The sequence below is a fragment of the Neoarius graeffei genome, chromosome 8 (assembly GCF_027579695.1).
Source record: "Neoarius graeffei isolate fNeoGra1 chromosome 8, fNeoGra1.pri, whole genome shotgun sequence".
In the NCBI taxonomy this organism is placed as follows: Eukaryota; Metazoa; Chordata; class Actinopteri; order Siluriformes; family Ariidae; genus Neoarius; species Neoarius graeffei.
Genome location: NC_083576.1, coordinates 49,503,237 through 49,529,606, shown reverse-complemented (window position 1 = coordinate 49,529,606; position 26,370 = coordinate 49,503,237). Strand labels below are relative to the sequence as shown.

Here is a 26,370-nt window from a genome sequence, read left to right as displayed (position 1 = left end):
CACAAGTCCTAAAAGTAGATAAAGAGAACCCAGTTAAACAAAGGAGACAAAAATATTATACTTGGTCATTTATTTATTGAGGAAAATGATCCAGTATTGCATATCTGTGAGTGGCAAAAGTATGTGAACCTCTAGAATTAGCAGTTAATTTGAAGGTGAAACTAGAGTCAGGTGTTTTCAATCAATGGGATGACAATCAGGTGTGAGTGGGCACCCTGTTTTATTTAAAGAACAGGGCTCTATCAAAGTCTGATCTTCACAACACATGGTTTGTGGAAGTGTATCATGGCACGAACAAAGGAGATTTCTGAGGACCTCAGAAAAAATGTTGTTGATGCTCATCAGGCTGGAAAAGGTTACAAAACCATTTCTAAAGAGTTTGGACTCCACCAATCCACAGTCAGACAGATTGTGTACAAATGGAGGAAATTCAAGACCATTGTTACCCTCCCCAGGAGTGGTCGACCAACAAAGATCACTCCAACAACAAGGCGTGTAATAGTCGGCTAGGTCACAAAGGACCACAGGGTAACTTCTAAGCAATTGAAAGCCTCTCTCACATTGGCTAATGTTAATGTTCATGAGTCCACCATCAGGAGAACACTGAGCAACAATGGTGTGCATGGCAGGGTTGCAAGGAGAAAGCCACTGCTCTCCAAAAAGAACGTTGCTGCTTGTCTGCAGTTTGCTAAAGATCATGTGGACAAGCCAGAAGGTTATTGGAAAAATGTTTTGTGGACAGATGAGACCAAAATATAACTTTTTGGTTTAAATGAGAAGCGTTATGTTTGGAGAAAGGAAAACACTGCATTCCAGCACAGGAACCTTATCCCATCTGTGAAACATGGTGGTGGTAGTATCATGGTTTGGGCCTGTTTTGCTGCGTCTGGGCCAGGACGGCTTGCCATCATTGATGGAACAATGAATTCTGAATTATACCAGCAAATTCTAAAGGAAAATGTCAGGACATCTGTCTATGAACTGAGGCCAAGTTTACATTAGACCGTATCTGTCTCGTTTTCTTCGCGGATGCACTGTCCATTTACATTAAAACGCCTGGAAACGGGAATCCGCCAGGGTCCATGTATTCAATCCAGATCGTGTCTGATCCGGTGCTGTGTAAACATTGAGAATACGCGGATATGCGGATACGCTGTGCTGAGCTCTAGCTGGCGTCGTCATTGGACAACGTCACTGTGACATCCACCTTCCTGATTCGCTGGCGTTGGTCATGTGACGCGACTGCTGAAAAACGGCGCGGACTTCCGCCTTGTATCACCTTTCATTAAAGAATATAAAAGTATGAAAATACTGCAAATACTGATGCAAATACTGCCCATTGTGTAGTTATGATTGTCTTTAGACTTGCCATCCTTCCACTTGCAAGTGGTAAGTGACTTGCGCACAGCGGCTCAGTCCCGAATCACTGCTCGTGCACTACACTCGCGCGCTCTGTGAGCTGCGCAGGGCCGGAGTGCACACCCTCCAGAGGGCACTCGCTGTTCAGGGCGGAGTGATTTGGAGTGCAGCCGCTGAGGAGGAAGCGATGAGCCGCACTGACACATTTCAACTTACGTGCTGAATTAGTCATGTGATTAGCGTATCCGTGTATTGGGGTTGCTGTGTGCACGCGAATCGTGTATTGGCGTTGCTGTGTGCACGCTAATCGTTTTTAAAAACGTTAATCTGATGATCCGCTGATACGGTCTAATGTAAACCCCACCTGAATCTCAAGAGTAGGTGGGTCATGCAACAAGACAACGACCCTAAGCACACAAGTTGTTCTACCAAAGAATGGTTAAAGAAGAATAAAGTTAATGTTTTGGAATTGCCAAGTCAAAGTCCTGACCTTAATCCAATCGAAATGTTGTGGAAGGACCTGAAGCGAGCAGTTCATGTGAGGAAACCCACCAACATCCCAGAGTTGAAGCTGTTCTGTACGGAGGAATGGGCTAAAATTCCTCCAAGCCGGTGTGCAGGACTGATCAACAGTTACCGGAAACATTTAGTTGCAGTTATTGCTGCACAAGGGGGTCACACCAGATACTGAAAACAAAGGTTCACATACTTTTGCCACTCACAGATATGTAATATTGGATCATTTTCCTCAATAAATAAATGACCAAGTATAATATTTTTGTCTCATTTGTTTAACTGCGTTCTCTTTATCTACTTTTAGGACTTGTGTGAAAATCTGATGATGTTTTAGGTCACATTTATGCAGAAATATAGAAAATTCTAAAGGGTTCACATACTTTCAAGCACCACCGTAGAATGTTTAGCAATATAAAGCACTGTGGCTCTCATAACGATACAAATTATTTACATATGAATAATGAGCCTAATATTTAAATAGTGGTCAGTGGAATTTATCTTACAGCTAAAGGAGGCCTTGGCTGCAAAATGTTTGAGAACCCCTTCTCAAGAACATATAAGCATATATGCATGCACACACACACGCCATTTTCACCAACTACCATGATGAAGTCTAAATTTCTGTTGGATAAAAACTGGACTGGTACCTGTGCAGTTTATGGCAGGTGGTGCAGAGGATTCGTTGGAGAAAGTGTAGTCCTGAGCCTCCTTTCTTTAAACTCTCCAGATCCAGAGTCACATCACCACGCAAGTACTCACCAAGCAGAGCCACCATCTCAGAAGCCACACTACTATACACACACACACAAAAAAGTTATACCATTTGTAATGGTATAGCATACATGTAAATGTTATAGCATTCATTTCTAACTATGGTGTAGAACATTTCCCTGTATCTCTGTAATATCTTTTTCACACTTGGATTTGAAACTGGAACTCAAGTCCAGTTGACTAGAATGATATAATGTAGAAAGTTGCCTGTGTAATATATAAAGTCGTATATGTTCACCTGGTTGTGGTGATGCCCTGCAACCTTTGCAGCAGTAGCTGAGATGCTGGTGTTTGAGTTGCAGGAGGTGACTGGGCTGTAGGGGGCGCCTGGGCTGCAGGAGAGGAAGCCACAGGGTTCCACACTGAGCCTGGCTTCTCATCATCCCCGTCTACAACATGAGCCCATAACATTATGAAAACCACAATGATAGATTTGGGAATACAGTTCTGTTTATGCATTTAAGACATCTTCCCTCTATGAACTTTCAGTAGCTAAATTTTCCAAATATAAATGTTCCAGAGGACTGTGAACCAGACTAGTAAAGATTTTAATACCAGTCTAAAGTTACCAGGATGAATAAATAAATACAGTATATTTGAGGATTTAATATACTTTAGATGACCACCTGTCTTTTTATTCCTGAGTGACAAGTGTACTGCAATCAAATTATATTTATTATTTCTATTTATATAACCTGTTACATACTGTTGTCCTGTTATATAACATCACTGAGGACACTCCTATTTTAAGCACAGTCTGGCTTCACTGTGTATTGGGATTATTGTAGCATTACAAAAAGACAGAAGTGGTTACATGTAAATGCAGAGGATTTTAATCTTGATTGCACACATGACTGACAAAATCAAGAATGTGCATGTGTATCTTACCAGAGCTCTCATCCACTAGTTCTGTCTCTCGTACTACTGGATAAAGTAAAGGGATCACCAGGCCTTTATGAGGTTGCTGGTATCCTAAAACTAAATCACCAAGAGTTCGAAAACAGTTCACTTGCACTCCTTGTGTGGTCTGTTAAAAAAAAAAGCCCACACGTGCACACACACACACACACACACACACAAAGAGAGAAAGAGATCAAATTGGTGTCCCCCAAAGATATATAAACTCATCATGATCAGCACCTACTCTATCCATACCACTGAGTTTACACCTCTGCAATAATATGAAGGAGAGCAGTACCATGGAAACTTCACAGCGTTCACCGAAGTAGACACTACCTCAGATTTACTTTGCAATACTTTTGCCACTATTCTAAAAATGAAGACAGACCCCAGATGTAAGAATAGACAAAAATCAACCATATGCAGCTTCAATCAATTTCTTTCAGATTCCAAAATTCAAATTCAGGTGTGGAATTATATAAAAAAAAAATCCGTTGCTAAAAATATTGTATGTGCTGGAACACATATCTGCATGCCAGTGTGTATGTTGAGTGCATTCGTTGTTTGCTGCTGGAGCTTCGGATAACTTCTACAGCAAGCTGAGTTTTCTGTGTTTTGCCAGTTGTTTTTTGTGATTGAAATATAGTGTTTTTCTGCTGCTTGTACCTGTCGAATACTCTGCTTATCTGCTGCTTGTTAGGAGCATGCTACTCCTTGTTTACCTTGTTTACACATCTGGTTTGCTACTAGACAGGATTCGACCATCAGTTTCGATTGCGTGAGCAATCAGGTGTTTTTCATTTGCTAATTAGCTGGGCTTGTGTGGTTTCAAGCAGCTCCTTCCCAAAATCTCTCCCCCCTCCTACATCTTTCCATAACCTACTCATCATGTGTCTCAACTCCATTCCTGTTTGTTCTCTCAGCCGCAAGAGGTGCTTCTTTAGAAGAACTTTATTTAAGGGTGACACTAAATATCATTATAGATAATTTACACAGCTTCTGACGTTATGGCTCCTCGCGAGGACGTTGCCTCTCCAAACTCATCAACCCTTCAGCTACCTCCACTGATACCTTCTGGATTACGGCTGGACTATGGAACTGCCAGTTTGCCATACGGAAGGCTGACTTCATCTCTGCCCATGCCTCCCTCCTGACCCTCCACATCCTTGCATTGATAGAGACCTGGATTTCACCTGACAACACCACAACACTGCAGCCCTCTCCACCTCCTTCTCTCACACCCCTCGCCCGTCTGGTCGTGGTGGCACGATTTCTCAGTCATGGAAGTTCTCACGTCTTCCACTCTCCCACCTCTCCATCTCCTCCTTTGACTTTCATTCTGTTTCAGTCTCTTATCTTGTTAGCCTTTTTGTCATTGTTATCACCCTCCTGGCCCTGTGAGATGTTTATTTGATGAACTGGACATCCTACTCAGCTTCCTCCCAGAAGATGGCAACCCACTGATGCTCCTAGGAGACTTCAATCTCCACCTAGAAGTCTCCCACTCTGTTGCCTTCCTTCCCCTACTCCACTCCTTTGATCTCCCTGCTGAACTCTCCTCCAACCCATAAGCCTGGCAACCTTCTAGACCTAGTCTTCCTCCAAAACTGCTCTGTCTCAGATCACACAGTTACCCCTCTCCATTCGCCTGACCACCACTTCATTTCATTCTCCTGCCCTCTTCCTCTCCACCTATCATCCCCCCCTCCTACTCCCACTGTTACAGTCCATCAGAACCTCTGCTCCCTCTCTCTCTCCTCTCTTGTGCCTTGGTCACTGTCTCCTTCCCGCTTGAATCCTTTGCCAGTCTCCCCACTGAAGCTGCTGCATTCTCCCTGCTCTCCTCATCACTGGACACATTATCTCCTTTTGTCTCCAGGCCAGCAAGCTCTTCCTCTCCTAGTCCCTGAATGTCCGAAACACTTTGCGCCCACAGAATCAGTCTCCATAGAGCAGAGAGGAAGTGGAGAAAATCCAGGGCCCCTGCCAACCTGTCTCACTACCAGCCCCTCCTTACTGAGTTCTCAGCCTCACTCAAATCAGCCAAGATGAAGTTTTAGCACTCCAAAATTCACACCTCCATCTCAAACCCTCGTCAGCTGTTTTCTGTTTTCTCTTCTCTCCTCAACTCTCCACCACCTGCACCTCAGTCCTCCATCACTGCAGAGAACTTTGTGGTCTTTTTTGAGAAGGTCATGACCATCCACAGCTCCTTCACCATACCTGCCTCACCCTCCCACCCCCTCCCTGTCTCTTCCCCCTTGCTCTCTGCTTTTCCCCCCTCTTTCCACTTCTGATGTCTCCCAGATCCTGCTTTCTCACCATCTGACCACCTGTGCCCTTGACCCCATCCCCTCATCTCTCCTCCAGACCATCACTCCTGACATCCTCCCATTCATCACCTCCCTCATCAACTCCTCCTTGTCCTCCAGATACTTTCCCTTCAACTTCAAACGGGCCCACATCACCCCTCTGCTGAAAAAAAACACCTTAGACCCCTCTGTCATCCAGAACTACCGCCCCATTTCTCTTCTCCCATTCCTGTCAAAGACACTTGAATGTGCTGTTGCTAACCAACTCTCCTTTTTTCTCTCATAGAACAACCTCCTGGATCCTCACCAGTCCGGCTTCCGAGCCAGACACTCAACGGAGACTGCACTTCTCTCAGTCAGTGAGGGACTTCATGCAGCACGTGTTGCCACCCTCTCCTCGGTCCTGATCCTCCTTGATCTCTCTACTGCATTTGAAACTGTTGATCACTCCATCCTCCTGTCATCCTCATCAGCTCTAGGGATCTGTGGGATAGCCCTAGACTGGTTCAAGTCCTATCTCTCTGGTCACTCCTTCCAGATTACCTGGTCTGGTACTGTATCAGCACCACACCCACTTATAGTGGTGCTTGAAAGTTTGTGAACCCTTTAGAATTTTCTATATTTCTGCATAAATATGACCTAAAACATCATCAGATTTTCACGCAAGTCCTAAAAGTAGCTAAAGAAAATCCAGTTAAACAAATGAGACAAAAATATTATACTTGGTCATTTATTTATTGAGGAAAATAATCCAATATTACATATCTGTGAGTGGCAAAGGTATGTGAACTTTTGCTTTCAGTATCTGGTGTGACCCACTTGTGCAGCAATAACTGCAACTAAGCATTTCCAGTAATTGACCCACCTACTCTTGAGATTCAGTTCATGGACAGATGTCCTGACATTTTCCTTTAGAATTCGCTGGTATAATTCAGAATTTATTGTTCCATCACTGATGACAAGCCGTCCTGGCCCAGATGCAGCAAAACAGGCACAAACCATGATACTACCACCATGTTTCACAGATGGGATAAGGTTCTTATGCTGGAATGCAGTGTTTTCCTTTCTCCAAACATAATGCTACTCATTTAAACCAAAAAGTTCTATTTTGGTCTCATCCATCCACAAAACATTTTTCCAATAGCCTTCTGGCTTGTCCATGTGACCTTTAGCAAACTGCAGATGAGCAGCAATGTTCTTTTTAGAGAGCAGTGGCTTTCTCCTTGCAACCCTGCCATGCACACCATTGTTGTTCAGTGTTCTCCTGATGGTGGACTCATGAACATTAGCCAATGTGAGAGAGGCCTTCAGTTGCTTAGAAGTTACCCTGGGGTCCTTTGTGACATCACCATCTATTACACGTCTTGCTCTTGGAGTGATCTTTGTTGGTCAACCACTCCTGGGGAGGGTAACAATGGCCTTGAATTTCCTCCCTTTGTAAACAATCTGACTGTGGATTGGTGGAGTCCAAACTCTTTAGAGATGGTTTTGTAACCTTTTCCAGCCTGATGAGCATCAACAACACTTTTTCTAAGGTCCTCAGAAATCTCCTTTGTTTGCACCATGATACACTTCTACAAACGTGTTGTGAAGATCAGACTTTGATAGATCCCTGTTCTTTAAATAAAACAGGGTGCCCACTCACACCCGATTGTCATCACACTGATTGAAAACATCTGACTAATTTCACCTTCAAATTAACTGCTATTCCGAGAGGTTCACATACTTTTGCCACTCACAGATATGTAATATTGGTCATTTATTTATTGAGGAAAATGATCCAAGTATAATATTTTTTGTCTTATTTGTTTAACTGGGTTCTCTTTATCTAATCTTAGGACTTGTGTGAAAATCTGATGTTTTAGGTCATTTATGCAGAAATATAGAAAATTCTAAAGGGTTCACAAACTTTCAAGCACTACTGTATCAGCGGTGTCCCTCAAGGTTCACTCCTTTGTCTGCTTCTCTTCTCCCTCTACACCCAGTCTCTTGGCCCAGTTATCTCTGCTCATGGTCTATCATACCACTGCCATGCTGATGCCACCCAACTGTTTCTCTCTTTTCCTCCTTCTGACACACAGATCTCCCATCGCATCTCTGCTTGCCTGTATGACATCCAGAGCTGGATGGATAACCATCACCTGAAGCTCAACCCAGGCAAGACAAAGGTTATCTACATTCCTGCTCCATCCTCTTCACACCTGGACACTGTCTTCTCCATGGGGGGCATCTTTTTTTTTCTGGGTCCTTCACCCAGTGCGAAAAACCTAGGAGTCGTGTTCGACAACAAACTCTCTTCCTCAGCAAACATCACTGCAATGACCCGGACGTGTAGATTCCTCCTCTACAATATCTGAAAGATCCACCCTTTTCTTACCACCTATTCTACTCAGCTCCTGGTCCAAGCGCTGATCCTCTCCCACTTGGACTACTGCAACTCTCTCCTTGCTGGCCTTCCAGCTTCTGCCATCAGGCCCCTGCAGCTCATCCAGAACACTGCAGCTTGCCTGGTCTACAACCTTCCTCATTCTTCCCATGTCACCCCTCTGCTTGCCAACCTGCACTGGCTACTTATCACATCTCACATCAAATTTAAGACATTGGTGCTAGCTTACCAGGCTCTCAGGGGGTTAGGGCCAGCATACCTCCAGAGTCTGATCTGCCCCTCTACACCAGCCAGATCCCTATGCTCTGCTACTACTGGTCACCTGGCCCTTCCTCCTCTCTGCTCCTGCCCAGCCTGCTCAAGAATACTGTTTGTCCTGGTTCCCCATTGGTGGAATGACCTTCCCATCAAGGTCAGAACTGCTGACTCCCTGACCACCTTCAAGTGCAGACTGAAGACTCACCTCTTCAGGCTGCACTTCTCTCCTTCTTCCCCGCCCACTGTGTAACTGTGTTTTGGTCTTGACCAACTCAAACTGTGTACGGTCTACCCTGGGGTTAGCTGTTTTGCGTTCTCTATTTAGTTATACTTTATGGTTGGTTTGTTTCCTTGGCTGCTTGAGTATTGGTATTTCAACAGCATATTACACTAGGTATTGCTGTCACTTGTTCAGTTGGCACTAGAACTTTCTTGTCTAGAAGTTCAGTGCTTCATGTACCTGACTTTTGCACTTGTTGTACGTCACTCTGGAAAAGAGCGTCTGCTAAATGCCATGAAATGTAATGTATGTGGGTGTCTAGACAGCCACTGGGGTATTCTGACCTGTGTATTACTGTACTAAACCTCAACCTTAACCTCACTGCACAAAGAAAATGGCATGGCTTCTTTGGCCCTGTGTCAAAAAAAGGCTTTTCTTCACTGGAACCAGAAAAATATCAAAAGGTCTTCATCATTGTGATCACCATTTGATCATCATCATCATCATCATCATCATCATCATCTGACATACATGGGGAGAGCTGGGAGACATGGGACAGTTTGTATTCCATAAATTAATTTCAACCAGTCAGGTTTTAGATTAGCGGCACGGTGGTGTAGTGGTTTGCGCTGTCGCCTCACAGCAAGAAGGTCCAGGTTCGAGCCCCGTGGCCGACGAGGGCCTTTCTGTGCGGAGTTTGCATGTTCTCCCCGTGTCCGCGTGGGTTTCCTCCGGGTGCTCTGGTTTCCCCCACAGTCCAAAGACATGCAGGTTAGGTTAACTGGTGACTCTAAGTTGACCGTAGATGTGAATGTGAGTGTGAATGATTGTCTGTGTCTATGTGTCAGCCCTGTGATGACCTGGCGACTTGTCCAGGGTGTACCTCGCCTTTCGCCCGTAGTCAGCTGGGATAGGCTCCAGCTTGCCTGTGACCCTGTAGAACAGGATAAAGTGGCTAGAGATAATGAGAATGAGAGGTTTTAAATTACATCAGAAGTTCAATGTTGCCCCGGAGAGTAACCTACTTCCTTTGGAGCCACGAAGCTGGACACTGCAGTAAGGTTTGTGCGATTCAATATTTTTGTCAACCAAAACTTATTTCTACTTCACAGTTCACCTCCATTCAATGGTATAATGTATGCTGGAGAATTCAGGATTTGTTAGGAATTAAAGCATCTTGAGTTACCAGATACCGTACAGTATTATTTATTAAACTTAAATTCTGGGGGAAAAACATTGGATATATATGTGATAGGATAGATAAATTTTTTTTCAAAATGGCCAGATGGGGAGAATTGGGACAGTTCATGTTCCAGGTATTTTCTTGTGGTTTACAAATATAAAATTATTTACAATTTTTTGTTAAAAATGTGGGAGTGGACCTGAATGAGGATTAATCTTATTTAATTCCTTCTTGAGAATGGAACTGTTTTATCTGGTCAGGTTTTGGGTAAACTGACATTTTTCTGTAGCTGTATCAGCATTGTGTGTTCATACAGTTCATGTGTTACAAGTTGATGATAAATAAAAATTAAACATGTAGGCCTTGGTATTTTATTTTTGTTCAGTGTGTCCCCACTATGTCCCAAGTCTCCTAATATAATGTCCCATGGCTCCCCTCAGTGTCTCATGTCTCTCCACAAAAAAATAATGACAGAAAAAGTGAAGCCTGTAGGCCAGTATATGTGACAAGCTGAGAAAATCATGTTGAAGTAAGAGGGTGTAGTACATACTCTAATCCAGTATGAATATGACGCTACCTGCAAAGAATTTCACACAGTCTACAAAAGCTGAAAACCTGTCCCAAGTCTCCCTGCTCTCCCTTACATAGTTTGTTTGTTTTGAAACATGTATGTTCCTAGTATGGAAGACATCATTTTGGCATATTCAATCAAATAATCTACTGTGGTTGCCAAAAATATACTTCAAACAGCAGAATTTTCCTTCACAGTGGGGGAATTGAGCTTCTTGAAAAACGATTAAAAAGAACAGAAAGAGACAGTGGGAGAGACTGGATTGGAAAAAGTCTGCCACTTAAATAAAATGAACCGAGAAGCCCACAACTATTCTTACTTCGAAAGAGAGACTCAACCACAAAGCAGCTCTGACAGAAAACGAGAAAGTGTGTGTTGGGGGTTGTGGAGGGGCATTTATTTATATCTTGGTGGGAAACAAATTGCCGCACAAAGTTAGGAATATCTGACTATTTGACAATTTTGAACTTGTGGGGACATTTAGCTGGTTCTTTTTTTTACAGCTGCAACTTTTATTTTTAAAAAAAGCGAAAAGAATGAAATGGCTTCCTTTGGAATACTGAGGTTAAGGTTAGGGTTCTAGGTATACCGTACATATAGTATTAAATAGCTGCATTAATAATTATATCAGTGGTAGAGCCCCTTAAACATAGTAAAAAATAGTTAGACAAACGTGTGTGTTTAATTATAGATCTAACGTGTTTATGGTTTGTTTTACATGTGCAAATGTGTTTGTCTCCATCTGCCTTTAATTAATATAACAGCAAATGAATGGCAAAAATACAAGGTAAGTATGAGTTAAACTACATGAACATCCCAGATAGGACTAACATTGTATAAATGTACATATTAGATAGTATTATACAAAATAAAATTTAAAAATTATATTATCAAAATCCTCATAGTATAATCACAAACCCACACACATGCTCATGCAAAATGACCTATTCCAGCAATTCTGCATGGGATAGCTACTATGTGTGGGTGAGGAATCTGTGTGAAACACATCATTTACTCAGAAAACTACTGAACTCATTCACCAGACATGCAGCCACTTGGAGCCACACACACACAACAAACACTACTGGATCAAAAACAAAGCACACTGGAAGCACAAGAATTACACTGTTCCTCTTGTCCCCTTGAGTTCTTATCAGTTTATCCATTTCAGGAACTGAAAATGTTATTCTCACAAATTAACAAACTCCCAGTATTCATTTAATGTAAAAATTGCGAAACTGTCACTATATACACTACCGTTCAAAAGTTTGGGGTCACTTTGAAATGTCCTTATTTTTGAAAGAAAAGCACTGTTCTTTTCAATGAAGATCACTTTAAACTAATCAGAAATCCACTCTATACATTGCTAATGTGGTAAATGACTATTCTAGCTGCAAATGTCTGGTTTTTGGTGCAATATCTCCATAGGTGTATAGAGGCCCATTTCCAGCAACTATCACTCGAGTGTTCTAATGGTACAATGTGTTTGCTCATTGCCTCAGAAGGCTAATGGATGATTAGAAAACCCTTGTACAATCATGTTAGCACAGCTGAAAACAGTTGAGCTCTTTAGAGAAGCTATAAAACTGACCTTCCTTTGAGCAGATTGAGTTTCTGGAGCATCACATTTGTGGGGTCGATTAAATGCTCAAAATGGCCAGAAAAATGTCTTGACTATATTTTCTATTCATTTTACAACTTATGGTGGTAAATAAAAGTGTGACTTTTCATGGAAAACACAAAATTGTCTGGGTGACCCCAAACTTTTGAACGGTAGTGTAACTATTTCTGTTAAATGGCACTGCTGTCCACTGAATACAATTATTAGATTAGTATTATAGTCAGATTAAACATAAGGGCAATGATTTTTCTTCACAGTGTGTACCCTCACCTGAACAGCCAGCAACCCGTCTCCATCAGGAAGGATGCGGTAAGTGTGAACATGGCGCTGGAAACTAGAGACAGCATAAAAAGTTTATAAGCCATGGTAACAAAGAAAAGAAACTGCACAATAAATACCAAAGTGGCCACAACAACCAATATACAAACAACAACAGTGAGTGGCTGATGCCATACCACACAGTGACCCTGTTACTAGCCAACAGAATCTTGTTCATCTGTTAACTGGTTCTTCCTATCTTTCTATTTTCAGCCCTTATCAAGATATCATGATTGTCGTTCAGCCACATTTGGGTCATGATAGCTGAGCCTCCATAGAAAAAGGTTTGAATGGCTTTTAAACGAAAAAATAAAAGAAAATAAAAAAGCTGCTTTGGGTTAAATGTAAAAATAAAGAAAATGAAGAACAGAAATAAGCAGAAAGATGAGGCGAGTCACGTAAAACAGTAAGATGACAGTAAAAGGAAGTGAAAAAGAGAAGGATGAAAGAGAGGGTAAAGGGGAGACAGACTATGAAAAAATGGGTGAGTAGAAAAAAAAAAAAACATTGAATGCTGGAGGCCTCAGGCTTCAGGAATGTGTCTGGAATGGAGAGTAAAAAGGGAGCAGTGCAGTCTCTGGACCTCAGTCTTTCCCTTCAGAGGCCAGGCAGAGAAAGGGGGAGTTTAGCAGCTTGAACTATTCTGATTTAGTGGGGATCAGGAAAGGCTTCGTCTCTGACTAACACTTTCAACTTCTGTTTGACTCTTCCACTGAAATTTACCATAAATGTCAGACAATACTACAGAAAGCTAGGCAGAGGATACGCAGCACCCCCAACTGCTGACTGATGGGGTTCTCCAACATCTCACTCCCTTTTAGTCTCAAGATCAATGGTCTGAAAGTAGGCATGTTTCATACATGAGTGTGGTGAACACCCATGTTCTTGGAATTAAACAACTTCCAAAAAAATACCATGTAGGGTTACTGAAAGCATATTGTGTACTAAGTGAAAGAGTCACAACCTAAAGCTTAACTTCTGAAGGAGCCACCATCTGGTGAGGTTGTTGCTGATAAAATCAGCCTGCCAGCAAGCATGGATGAGGGTTGAAGTTGGTGTGCATAAATGTGTATGTGTGGGTGTTACTCACAGTAGACAAAGCGCGTAGGCACCAGGCACAGACTCACTGTCCCGCACGAGGAAACTGCCATCCTTTCCGGCTCGAGCCAGCAGCTCTTCTGCCTGAACCCGGCTAATGTCCCTGTGGTACCATGCTGGTGCTGTCATTATGGTCCAACAAGGCCACTATCAAACAACTTCTGAGTCCTTGTATCCACCTTTTAACTGCCAGGATAAACAAATCAGTAGTAGCTATCCTGAAAAATTATCCAAGGCAAGAAGAGGGTCAAAGAAGACCTCTGCTCATACAATTTTCTCATCCCTGCAAGACATAAATGTCTTCAAAGTACTTCCAACAAAACTAGTCCACCATCACCGAATGTCTTGACATAATAAAGTATATTTGCTTTCCTAGACGTCCATGCAATCCTGAGACTGTCTCCAAGACCGGTTCGTTCAGTATGAAGATTTGTCACTTGTTCAGATGGAGAATGATCTTCAGAGAGGTTCCTTCTCTGCTGTGTTACTCCCAGAGCAAAGTTGGTGAGCTGATACTGGAAGGTCAGCAAAACAGTCAACACTCATGTAAACACTAACAAAAGCATCGATTGTCCCTTAAACAAATGACCGGTATTAAAAACACTTCCAAGAAGAGGAACTAAGAGCAGAACAAAAAAAGAGCTGGTTTGATATCCAAGTGCACGTCAGAGCAGAGCCACCACAAAATTCAAATGATTTTCCACTCAGTCATTTTAGCCTTATAAGGAAAACAAAGGGGAGGAACCCCTCAGAGAAGTTCAGCTGATGTCTGCAACCTCCACTGAAGTGCAGTTCATTAAGAAGTAGTGTCAGTGCTGCAGACATATCTGGAATTTGTGTGCAGAGATGAGATGTGCATGATGAAAACAATGTTTTCATGTCCCTAAAACGGCTAGCACAGATTTGTAGGGTTGCAGCCAACAGCCCCCGCCGAGCACTGAGCAGACGTAGGAAGTGCTTCACTGTTTCACTGTTCCAGATGGCAGAAAGGAAGAGAGTTGAGAGAAGAAAAAAAAACACTTCAGAAAGAATTCCTCTGAGTGACTTCACTTGATCACTGGTGTGTGAAACCAAGTCCAACCCACTGTCGCACTCTCTTAAAGCACAAAAAGCTTGCTTTTACACACTCTTACAAACACAGACAGACACAACAAGATGGTGTACCATATCTCACTCACCTTTAAATCAATGTTTGTGCATACAACACTCACTTGTGTCTATTTCTCTGGTCTCATTTATGAAGCGTGCCATTTCCCTCCTTCCCTGTTTGCCTCGGTTGGTCTCAGGAAGTTGAGGGAGCAGCCTCCTCCTGCATATGGATATGATCATTCCCTCTCTGTCCTTCCACAGTCTTGCTCCTCCTTCATCCTTTTTCTTCTTTCGTTCTTTCTTTCACTGTATGGAGCTTTTCTGCCTCTCCCTACTCAGCAAAAATGTGCTGTACATTTAGTGAGCCCTCTACCACCAAAGCAAAACATCACTCTCTCACACACACTTACCTAGTTCCATCTTAATTCAACTCTCTACAGCCTGAAAAGTACCCCCCAAGTGTTAAGCATTATGATGAAGGAAGTGAGGTATGAGCTCCTATAGGATCCCACCTCATTCCTTTCTGTGTCATCTTATTTTTGGTCTGAATCCAATTGTGGAAACAGACCACAAGCAGTTAGATGAGGGCACAAGTTATTGGATACACAATCCACTGGTCTCACACAGCAGGATTTACCTTTCAGCACCCCCTGCTGTTGTGATGCAGTCATAAACAGTAAACACAAAATGAAAAACATCCTGATGTGTCACTGTGATGGATAATTTATGAACAAATACAACTTTTCCATGGTACTTTTCATGTTTTGTTTAGTCTGTGTATCACCGGTTAGTGTGGTGCTGCATATACATGTCATCTAGGGGCTAAATTTCAGCTCATGAATCAAGCTTTTTAGTTTTTTCGATTTTTAGTTATTCACAATTCTTGGAACTGAATGAAGCATTCAAGTAGTTTGCAAGCGTGAATGTCAACCCTGTCCTGAAGCCATTGTGAGTTTTGTTTAACACAGTAAGACTAAATGAAACTAAAAGATAAAGTTATTTTTATTTTAAAAGTGCAGTTAATCATATAATTGCAGATATACCTCAGAAAATTGCTATTGTCAAAATTGCAGTGGTATGGATCTGGCAAGCTTCATTGATTTAGGTTTGTGTATACATTTCTGTGAAACAGATATAAGGGTGGTGTTGATTAGAGAGAACGGGAAAGTTTGTCAATGTTTTAACTGATAGTTAAAGCAGTGTGTGATAAAAATGATAAACTGCTCCATTAATGCTGTCTGTTTTGTTCTTTTGTTCAGTGATCTAAAGCTATGGTTCTCAAAGTGGGATCTGTGATTTTTTAAATTTTGTTACAGTGATTAAAAAAAACACAATTTAATTAACCCATCCATGCATTTGAATGATGGCAAGTCCCTGGCTTGAATTAGCCAAAATCGTATTGTACAAATTTACATAATGTACCTAATTTTTTTTATAATACTTTGTTTGCCAAATGGGTGGCATGGTGGTGCGGTGGTTATCACAGTCACCTCACAGCAAGAAGACTCTGGATTCAAACCTCCTGACCAACTGAGGCCTTTCTGTGTGGAGTCTGCATGTTCTCCCTGTGCCTGTGTGAGTTTCCTCTGGGTTCTCAGGTTTTCTTCCACAGTCCAAAGATGTGAATTAGGTCAACTGGCAACTCTAAAGTGCCCATAGATACGACTGTGTATCCTACCTCTCACCCATAGTCAGTTGGGATCGGCTCCAGCTTCCCCAACGGCCCTGATGGATAAGTGTCACAGATAAAGGAGATATATATATATATTTTATATTTTTTTCCCAAACTGTGTGTGTACATACATAGAGAGAGAGAGGATTTTACACTGTTGCACAGCGCAAAGATGTCAAGTTTATATTCAAATGGTGAATATATTCATGAGTGAGCAAAGTGAATGAGTGAAAATATTTTCAACATGAGAAGATAAACTTCATATTTACATACCACCGTATAATGCTCTTTATATTATATGAACACATCCACAAAAAAAATAGGCAAGTTAATCAAAATAATTTTAATTTTGAATTGGTTCGCCATTTTGACAACGCACATCTTGTCAGTGGGAAAACACTGGGAGTAACATCATCAGAGTGAAATATCAGAAATTATTATACATACAGGCCACTTTTTCCATGGAATAAAAATATGTATTCTATTCCCTTCTAGCGGGTTTATTGATAGCATGCAATATTGTTATCATATCGCTTATCCTCCGTGTATTATGCCACTCTTCCCAATGGAGAATGGGCGTGCAATGCTGTTATAATATTGCACATTGTCAAGACAACATGACGTTACACGTCAGAGCTCATGCAAATATTCAGTGACAAAACTTTTCTGTTGCGCATGCGCACAATCATTTCTTTGTCAGCCGGGAAAGAGAGAAGATGGGGTTAATCCAGTGCTACTGCTAGGATTAAGCACTAAATAAATAAATGAACTAAAAACTGAAACCGAAGACGCGCTGAACACCCGAAAGGCTACCAAAATTTAATTATATATTCTTCACGCATATTTACAAGAGAAAAACATACCAACGGACATCGAAAAACTGGAAAAGAGACACGTCGCAGATGTAAAACTTCCATGCTAGCGAGTGACTGTGACAGTTTGTAAACAAACATAGCTGAAAGGTTTGCTTCATTAAAAGGAGTTTTTGAGAAAATTTTGGCTGCCAGGTCACTCCATTGTGTGTAGTTGTCGATGTGGATTTTAATAGTAACTAATAAATTACACAGGGAAATTAATACTTAAGTCTGAGTGAAAAATGCTGTGGCAAGTGTGCGTGAGAAAAGAGTCTTGGAACAGAAATCTTAGTTTCTCGGTTGTTAGCCTGTGTTACTGATGAACGCTACAGAGGCTGTCGGTGACTTCACTGCCACGCTAACAGCTCCAACTTGCGGGGAAGCTAAAGTTGGCCTTCAAGAATGCTGATATGAAAAGAGTGTATATGCAAAATAATAAACAATATTAGCTGGCTTTTTTGTGGTATATCAGATATATTCCATTCAGCTTGTATAATATTGAACAAGTCTTTGACTCTGATATATACCTGATATACCACTCAAAGCCAGCCAATATTATTTAAATATGTCACTCAGACCTGCGATGTATTTCAAATGAAAAATGCTAGTTTTTCAACACAAGAAGATCAACTTACATTACATTAATGGCATTTAGCAGACACTGTTATCCAAAGCAACAAACAACATACCCAGAGCAGCCTGGGGAGCAGTTGGGGGTTAGGTGCCTTGCTCAAGGGCACCTAAGAGCCATTCTTGCAAGTCCAGGGAATCAAACTGGCAACCTTTTGGTATACCTTAAAGCCAATTTCATATCTTCAGCATGTGATGTTCTTTTTATTATATAGACATATTCACAAACAAAAAGTACACAAATTTATCAAAACAATTCATTGATTTCCTCATGAGTGACACAGAGATTTATGTCACGATTTTGGTCCTCCATTTCCCAGATGTAGCTCATTTGAAAAATACAAGTGGCATATTTCCCAGGAAAACGCTTGTATCCATATAATTTGTGTATATATATATATATATATATATATATATATATATATATATATATATATATATACACACAGTGGTGCTTGAAAGTTTGTGAACCCTTTAGAATTTTCTATATTTCTGCATAAATATGACCTAAAACATCATCAGATTTTCACACAAGTCCTAAAAGTAGATAAAGAGAACCCAGTTAAACAAAAGAGACAGAAATATTATACTTGGTCATTTATTTATTGAGGAAAATGATCCAATATTACATATCTGTGAGTGGCAAAAGTATGTGAACCTCTGCTTTCAGTATCTGGTGTGACCCCCTTGTGCAGCAACAACTGCAACTAAACGCTTCCGGTAACTGTTGATCAGTCCTGCACACTGGCTTGGAGGAATTTTGCCCATTCCTCCGTACAGAACAGCTTCCACTCTGGGATGTTGGTGGGTTTCCTCACATGAACTGCTTGCTTCAGGTCCTTCCACAACATTTCGATTTGATTAAGGTCAGGACTTTGACTTGGCCATAACAAAACATTAACTTTATTCTTCTTTAACCATTCTGTGGTAGAACAACCTGTGTGCTTAGGTTTGTTGTCTTGCTGCATGACCCACCTTCTCTTGAGATTCAGTTCATGGACAGATGTCCTGACATTTTCCTTTAGAATTTGCTGGTATAATTCAGAATTCATTGTTCCATCAATGATGGCAAGCTGTCCTGGCCCAGAAGCAGCAAAACAGGCCCAAACCATGATACTACCACCACCATGTTTCACAGATAGGATAAGGTTCTTATGCTGGAATGCAGTGTTTTCCTTTCTCCAAACATAATGCTTCGCATTTAAACCAAAAAGTTCTATTTTGGTCTCATCTGTCCACAAAACATTTTTCCAATAGCCTTCTGGCATGTCCACGTGATCTTTAGCAAACTGCAGACCAGCAGCAATGTTCTTTTTGGACAGCAGTGGCTTTCTCCTTGCAACCCTGCCATGCACACTGTTGTTGTTCAGTGTTCTCCTGATGGTGGACTCATGAACATTAACATTAGCCAATGTGAGAGAGGCCTTCAGTTGCTTAGACATTACCCTGGGGTCCTTTGTGACCTCACTGTCTATTACATGCCTTGCTCTTGGAGTGATCTTTGTTGGTTGACCACTCCTGGGGAGGGTAACAATGGTCTTGAATTTCCTCCATTTGTACATAATCTGTCTGACTGTGGATTGGTGGAGTCCAAACTCTTTAGAGATGGTTTTGTAACCTTTTCCAGCCTGATGAGCATCAACAACGCTTTTTCTGAGGTCCTCGGAAATCTCCTTTGTTCATGCCATGAAACACTTCCACAAACATGTGTTGTGAAGATCAAACTTTGATAGATCCTTGTTCTTTGAATAAAACAGGATGCCCACTCACACCTGATTGTCATCCCATTCATTGAAAACACCTGACTCTAATTTCACCTTCAAATTAACTGCTAATCCTCGAGGTTCACATACTTTTGCCACTCACAGATATGTAATATTGGATCATTTTCCTCATTCTAAATTCTAAAGGGCTCACAAACTTTCAAGCACTACTGTAATATCTCATCTCATCTCATTATCTCTAGCTGCTTTATCCTGTTCTACAGGGTCGCAGGCAAGCTGGAGCCTATCCCAGCTGACTACGGGCGAAAGGCGGGGTACACCCTGGACAACTCGCCAGGTCATCACAGGGCCGACACATAGACACAGACAACCATTCACACTCACACCTATGGTCAATTTAGAGTCACCAGTTAACCTAACCTGCATGTCTTTGGACTGTGGGGGAAACTGGAGCACCTGGAGAAAACCCACGTGGACACGGGGAGAACATGCAAACTCCGCACAGAAAGGCCCTCGCCAGCCACGGGGCTCGAACCCAGACCTTCTTGCTGTGAGGCGACAGCGCTAACCACTACACCACCGTGCCGCCTACTGTAATATATATATATATATATATATATATATATATATATATATATATATCCCTCCTCGATTATTGGCACCCTTTGTAAAGATTTGGAAAAAGGGTTAGAAACAATCCACCTTTTGATGAATTAGCTTCATCTTGCACTGAAAAAAAAGAGGAAAAATCCAACATTCCATTTAAATAATTTTTTTCAGAGAAAAACAAGTTCTTTGTCAAGAAATAATGATTTTCAACAAATGTGGCAATTGGCAATGTCTGCTGTTAAAAGCGCTATGCAAATAAAATGGAATTGAATTGAACTGAATTGAATAAAGGATTCTAACACCATATGGGATTTCCAGAGTACATACAAGCTACTTGTCATGTCATGAGTTCATTGTACCTTTTTGAAAGTGCTATCCTAGTAATAAAAGGCAATGTCACACCATTATATGCCAGATGAACAGGGACTATAAGCTGCCTGCAGACCATCTGTTCAGAAAATTTCCCAGGAAAAATCCAGAAATCAATGGTCATGAGCTTCTCCCACTCATCTCATGTACTACACCTACAGTGCCTTGCAAAAGTATTCATACCCCTTGAACTTTTTCACATTTTTCCAACTTACAACCACGAACTTAAAAGTTTTTCTTGAGATTTTATGTGATAGACCAACACAGAGTAGCACATAATTATGAAGTGAAACGAAAATGATAAATGGTCTTCAAAATTTTAAACAAATAAAAATCTGAAAAATGTGATGTGCATTAGTATTCAGCCCCCCTGCGTCAATACTTTGTAGAGCCACCTTTTGCTGCAATTACAGCTGCAAGTCTTTTGTGGTATGTCTCTACCAGCTTTGCACATCTAGACACTGAAATTTTTGCCCATTCTTCTTTGCAAAATAGCTCAAGCTCAGCCAGATTGGATGGAGAGCGTCTGTGAACAGCAATTTTCAAGTCTTGCCAGAGATGCTCAATGGGATTTAGGTCTGGACTTTGACTGGGCCATTCTAACACATGAATATTCTTTTATCTAAACCATTCCATTGTAGCTCTGGCTGTATGTTTAGGGTCATTGTCTTGCTGGAAGGTGAATCTCCTTCCCAGTCTCAAGTCTTTTGCAGCCTCCAACAGGTTTTCTTCCAGGATTGCCCTGTATTTAGCTCCATCCATCTTCCCATCAACTCTGACCAGCTTCCCTGTCCCTGCTGAAGAAAAGCATCCCCATAGCATGATGCTGCCACCACCATGTTTCACAGTGGGGATGGTGTGTGCAGGGTGATGAGCAGTGTTAGTTTTCCGCCACACATAGCACTTTGCATTTAGGCCAAAGAGTTCAACTTTGGTCTCATCTGATCAAAGCACCTTCTTCCACATGTTTGCTGTGTCCCCTACATTTCTTATGCCTGTCTTTCAACAATGGCTTTCTTCTTGCCATTCTTCCAAAAAGGCCAGATTTGTGGAGTGTACGACTTATAGTTGTCCTGTGCACAGATTCTCCCACCTGAGCTGTGGATTTCTGCAGCTCCTCCAGAGTGATCATGGGCCTCTTGGCTGCTTCTCTGACCAGTGCTCTCCTTGCTCCCTCTGTCAGTTTAGGTGGACGGCCATGTCTTGGTAGGTTTGCAGTTGTGCCATACTTTTTCCATTTTTGAATGATGGATTGAACAGTGCTTCTTGAGATGTTCAGAGCTTGGGATTTTTTTTTATAACCTAACCCTGCTTTAAACTTTTCTAGATCTTTATCCCTGACCTGTCTGGTGAGTTCTTTGGTCTTCCTGATGGAGTTTGTTCTTCAGTGTTCTCTAACAAACCACTGAGGCCTTCACAGAACAAGTGTATTTATGCTGAGAGTAAATTACACACAGTGGGACTCTATTAACTAATTAGGTGACTTCTGAAGGCAATTGATTGCACTGGATTGTATTTAGAGGTATCAGAGTACATGGGGCTGAATACTAATGCACACTACATTTTTCAGATTTTTATTTGTTTAAAATTTTGAAGACCATTTATCATTTTTGTTTCAGTTCACAATTATGTGCTACTCTGTGTTGGTCTAGCACATAAAATCTCAATAAAAAAATTTTAAGTTTGTGGTTGTAAGGTGGAAAAATGTGAAAAAGTTCAAGGGGTATGAATACTTTTGCAAGGCACTGTACATCATCAATTACTTGCAGTCATAAAAACTTATGTATTGATGGCTGAAAAAAAATAATTCCACAACAGACAAGTTGGCATTTTGCTTAGCTGCACATACTGCATGTGGTGGGTTTCTTACTTACTGTCCACACAAATGGGGTCAAATAAGATCTAAAGTTGTCTTTTTATCATAGCAACAGTGTGTTGTACCCCACTGGTATTTTGGGTTAGAGTGGAAGATCAGACAGCTCAGTGATTTATGGCTTCTGTATCAAGGCTAGAGAGGAGCAAGGCTATAGTTGGGAAGCTCTGCTAGGAAGCAGAACATAATGTTAATAGGGACAAGACCTATTCCATGTAATCCAGCTAAACACACCCAAATTATGACACCTTCCTATTATATGATATGCTGATACGTTTGTAAACTTTAAGTCAAATGCCATATTTATTTTTATACATGCACTGTAAGAAGAGTAATGAAGTAATAGAATTGGCATTAAATAGGAGACTCTGCTGTATACTGGTCTCGTGACAGCAGGGAAATGAGTATAATGGATAAAGGCAGAGAAGCCAAAGTGACTGAGGCACTCTCAAAGCAGCTGGACTGCAGAAGGGTTACAGCAAGAGCAGAAGAGCAAACACCCAGCCAATAAGGTAAGAGTAGACTATGCACAGCAAAGGGGTTGGTGGTCACTGAACAACAGTGGTTGTGAAGGATTTTGGATACAGGAAAGGTAGCTTGTTATGAAGCAGCAGCTGCTGTAAGTATATATTGTATGGCATATTTCTGGTGCATTTGTCTTTGTTTTGTTTCTGTCAGTTACTCATTACTAATGCATTTAAACTCTCTTTTGGCATTCCTATTAGTGATGAATGCACCATTTCAGAAACAGTTGTTATGTGGATATGAACCAAATTAGAAATGCTAGCTCTGGCTATCGTGGAATATGAAAAGCACATTGAGATGCATCACTCAGCAGTATAGACATTAGAGTTCTGATTTTAAGGAAGCATCAGCAATCCAGTGCATAAGTGCATAATAATCTTGGGCTTTAGGAGCAGACATACACTACTAACAGCTGCAATCATAATGTGCAGCTCCTCAGCTCGGATTATTTTTTTCTTATATTTTAATGAAGGGGCAGCACGGTGGTGTAGTGGTTAGCGCTGTCGCCTCACAGCAAGAAGGTCCGGGTTTGAGCCCCGTGGCCGGCGAGGGCCTTTCTGTGCGGAGTTTGCATGTTCTCCCCGTGTCCGCGTGGGTTTCCTCCGGGTGCTCCGGTTTCCCCCGCAGTCCAAAGACATGCAGGTTAGGTTAACTGGTGACTCTAAATTGACCGTAGGTGTGAATGTGAGTGTGAATGGTTGTCTGTGTCTATGTGTCAGCCCTGTGATGACCTGGCGACTTGTCCAGGGTGCATCCCGCCTTTCGCCCATAGTCAGCTGGGATAGGCTCCAGCTTGCCCGCGACCCTGTAGAACAGGATAAAGCGGCTAGAGATAACGAGATGAGATGAGATGAGATTTTCCACTGTAGAAACTCTCAGCAGGGTAAACACAATGATGACAAAGTAAGTTCCAGTGAATATGTACTGTATATGCATTCAGGTTCATAAGTATTTGGACATGGAAAAATTATTGTTTTTTTCAGCTGTCTATCACATAATATCTGTCCATTATCTATACTGATTATCCATCAAGGGCACCGGGGAAGCTGGAGCCTATCCCAGCTGACTTCGGGCAAGAGGTAGTGTATACCCTGGGCAAGTTGCTAGTCTATCACAGGGCTACCACAGTATATTGGAAATTAAAGTAAATATTTATGTTAAATCAAATGAATGGTGAAGGAATTACCTTTTTAATGGACCAAAAGTAATTGGACAAACCAACAATCATAAATTAAATTGACAATTTAAATATTTGGTTGCAAATCCTTGCAGTCAATGGCTGCCTGAAGTCATCCACATCACCAGATGCTGGATTTCTTCCCTGGTGATGCTTTGCCAGGCCTTTAATGCAGCTGTATTCAGTTTCTCTTTGTTCTTGGGGCGTTCTGCCTTCAGAAAGTGAAATGTAGGCTCAATTGGATTCAGCTCAGGTGATTGACTTGGCCATTGCAAACCATTCCACTTCTTTCCCTTAAAAAAAAGTCTTGGGTTATTTTCAAGGTATGCTTCGGGTCATTGTTTATCTGCATTTGTGAAGCATCATCCATTGGATTTTGAAGCATCTGGCTGAATCTGAGAAGATAACAAAGCGTTGTACACTATAGTATTCATCCTGGTGCTTTTGTCAGCAGTCACATCATCAATAAATACAAGGGAGCCAGTTCCTTTCGCAGCCATGCAGTCCCACACCATAAGATGAGGTGCTATTCTTCAGATCATGAGCAGTTCTTTTCCTTCTCCATACTCTTCCCATCATTTTGTTATGAGTTAATATTTGTCTCGTCTGTTCATAAAATGTTCTTCCAGAACCATATCTGGGTTTAAAGATGTTTTTGGAAAACTCTCATCTGGTCTGGTTTTGAGACTTATCAATGGTTATATCTTGTGGTTAACAGTTTGTATTTACTCTGGCAAAACCTTATCTTGATTGCTGTAATGTGATTGTGCCAAACCAGATGCTCGCGGATGTAAAATGAAAACAAGGCTTTAATGAGAGGACAATCCAAAATCAATGTACAAAAGCCAGGCCAGGTCACCTCCGAGAAATTCAAAACAGTAACGGGCTAGACAAATCATGGTCAAAAAACAGGCAATAGTCGAAAACCGGGAATCAAGAGATACGGGCAATCAGACACAAGGGCTAGGCAAATCGTAGTCAGAAAAACAGGCAATAGTCGAAAAACCGGGAATCAAGAGAGACGGGCAATCAAAACACAAGGGCTAGGCAAAATGGGAAAAAAACAGAAGGCAAAAAGGGTCATACACAGAGAAACAATTGATATAATAATGCTCAGTAGGCTTACGAGAAGTGAAGACAATACTGCACAAAGGACAAGACAGACAAAGGGGTATAAATACAGACACAAACAAAAGATATAGGTGATGGTGATTAGAATTCAGGTGAACCACTTCTATGAAGTGGTTCCGGATTGGTTGACAGAGTGCATGTGGTGGTAACTGGTGTGTGAGGGGGATTATGGGAAATGGAGTCTTGAGGGTTGAGGCAGATGGAGGGTGAGCCCGGAAGCATGACAGTACCCCCCCCCCCCCAAGGAGTCCAAGGAGACTGAGGGACGAGGACGACCACCGCCACCCACGCTGTCAGGAACACTCCTGAGCGAGCCATCAGAACTGCCGCGATGCTGGACAGAGGGCCATCACCGTGGACGACCTCTGGAACCACCGTTGCGCAGACTGCCAGGAGGGCTGGACACATGGTGCCTGGGACTGCCCCTAGGCCGAGGTGCAGACTTTTCTGGGTGACGCTGATGGAAATCCTCCACCAACCCTGGATCCAGGACATCTCGTGCAGGAACCCAGGTACACTCCTCAGGCCCATAGCCCTCCCAGTCCACTAGGTACTGCAGAGTCCCTCCTCTTCTGGAGTCCAGCAACAGATGGACAGCATACACCGGGGCACCTTCCGTGTACACCGGAGGTGGGGGCACAACTTCAGGTGTGGCCTCGTCCAACGGACCTGAGACAACAGGTTTCAGGAGAGATATATGAAATGAGTTGGAAACACGGTAATGCACAGGAAGATCTCATTTGTAAGTAATCACATTGATTCTCTGGAGAATCTTAAATGGACCACTGTACTTGGGTAATAATTTTCTATACTTCCCTCAGGAAAACCTGAAGTCCTGGGTCGACAGCCACACTCAGTCCCCAGGGAGGTAGGTAGGTGTGTCACCTCTATGGCGATCCGGCTGCCTCTTGTGTCGGCAGAGAGCGTTCTCGATGTGCTGGTGTGTATCTGTTCCCAGACCTGCTCACTCCATTGCATCCAACTGTCAATGGCAGGGTTGTCAGAGGGCGTGGCAGACCATGGCATTAAGGGGGGTTGGTAATCTAGCATACATCGGAATGGTGTTAGACCCGTAGCAGAGCTAATCAATGAATTTTGCACCATTTCTGCCCAGGGCAAATATTTTGACCAGTCGGCTTGATTATCGTGACAATACATTCTCAGAAACTTTCCTAGTTCTTGGTTGACTCTTTCGCATTGACCA

General features: G+C 42.0%; 1 protein-coding gene across 6 annotated transcripts in view; it reads right to left on the bottom strand.

Annotated features, from left to right (window-relative positions):
• The window catches only part of inppl1b (inositol polyphosphate phosphatase-like 1b), a 50,024-nt gene extending 34,946 nt beyond the window's left edge, over nucleotides 1–15,078 (bottom strand). The window contains exons 1-6 of one of the 6 annotated variants that reach the window (XM_060927767.1): nucleotides 14,692–15,078; nucleotides 13,506–14,609; nucleotides 12,368–12,431; nucleotides 3,535–3,673; nucleotides 2,885–3,035; nucleotides 2,523–2,666 (exon numbers count right to left, since the gene is read on the bottom strand). In XM_060927767.1, the coding sequence (XP_060783750.1) occupies nucleotides 2,523–2,666; nucleotides 2,885–3,035; nucleotides 3,535–3,673; nucleotides 12,368–12,431; nucleotides 13,506–13,642 (635 nt within the window). In that variant the 5' untranslated portion in view covers nucleotides 13,643–14,609; nucleotides 14,692–15,078. Of the gene's footprint in view, nucleotides 1–2,522; nucleotides 2,667–2,884; nucleotides 3,036–3,534; nucleotides 3,674–12,367; nucleotides 12,432–13,505 lie in introns of all 6 variants that reach the window. The other 5 variants (XM_060927766.1, XM_060927768.1, XM_060927764.1 and 2 more) reach the window with 5 other exon arrangements.
• Between the last annotated feature and the right edge of the window lie 11,292 nt (nucleotides 15,079–26,370).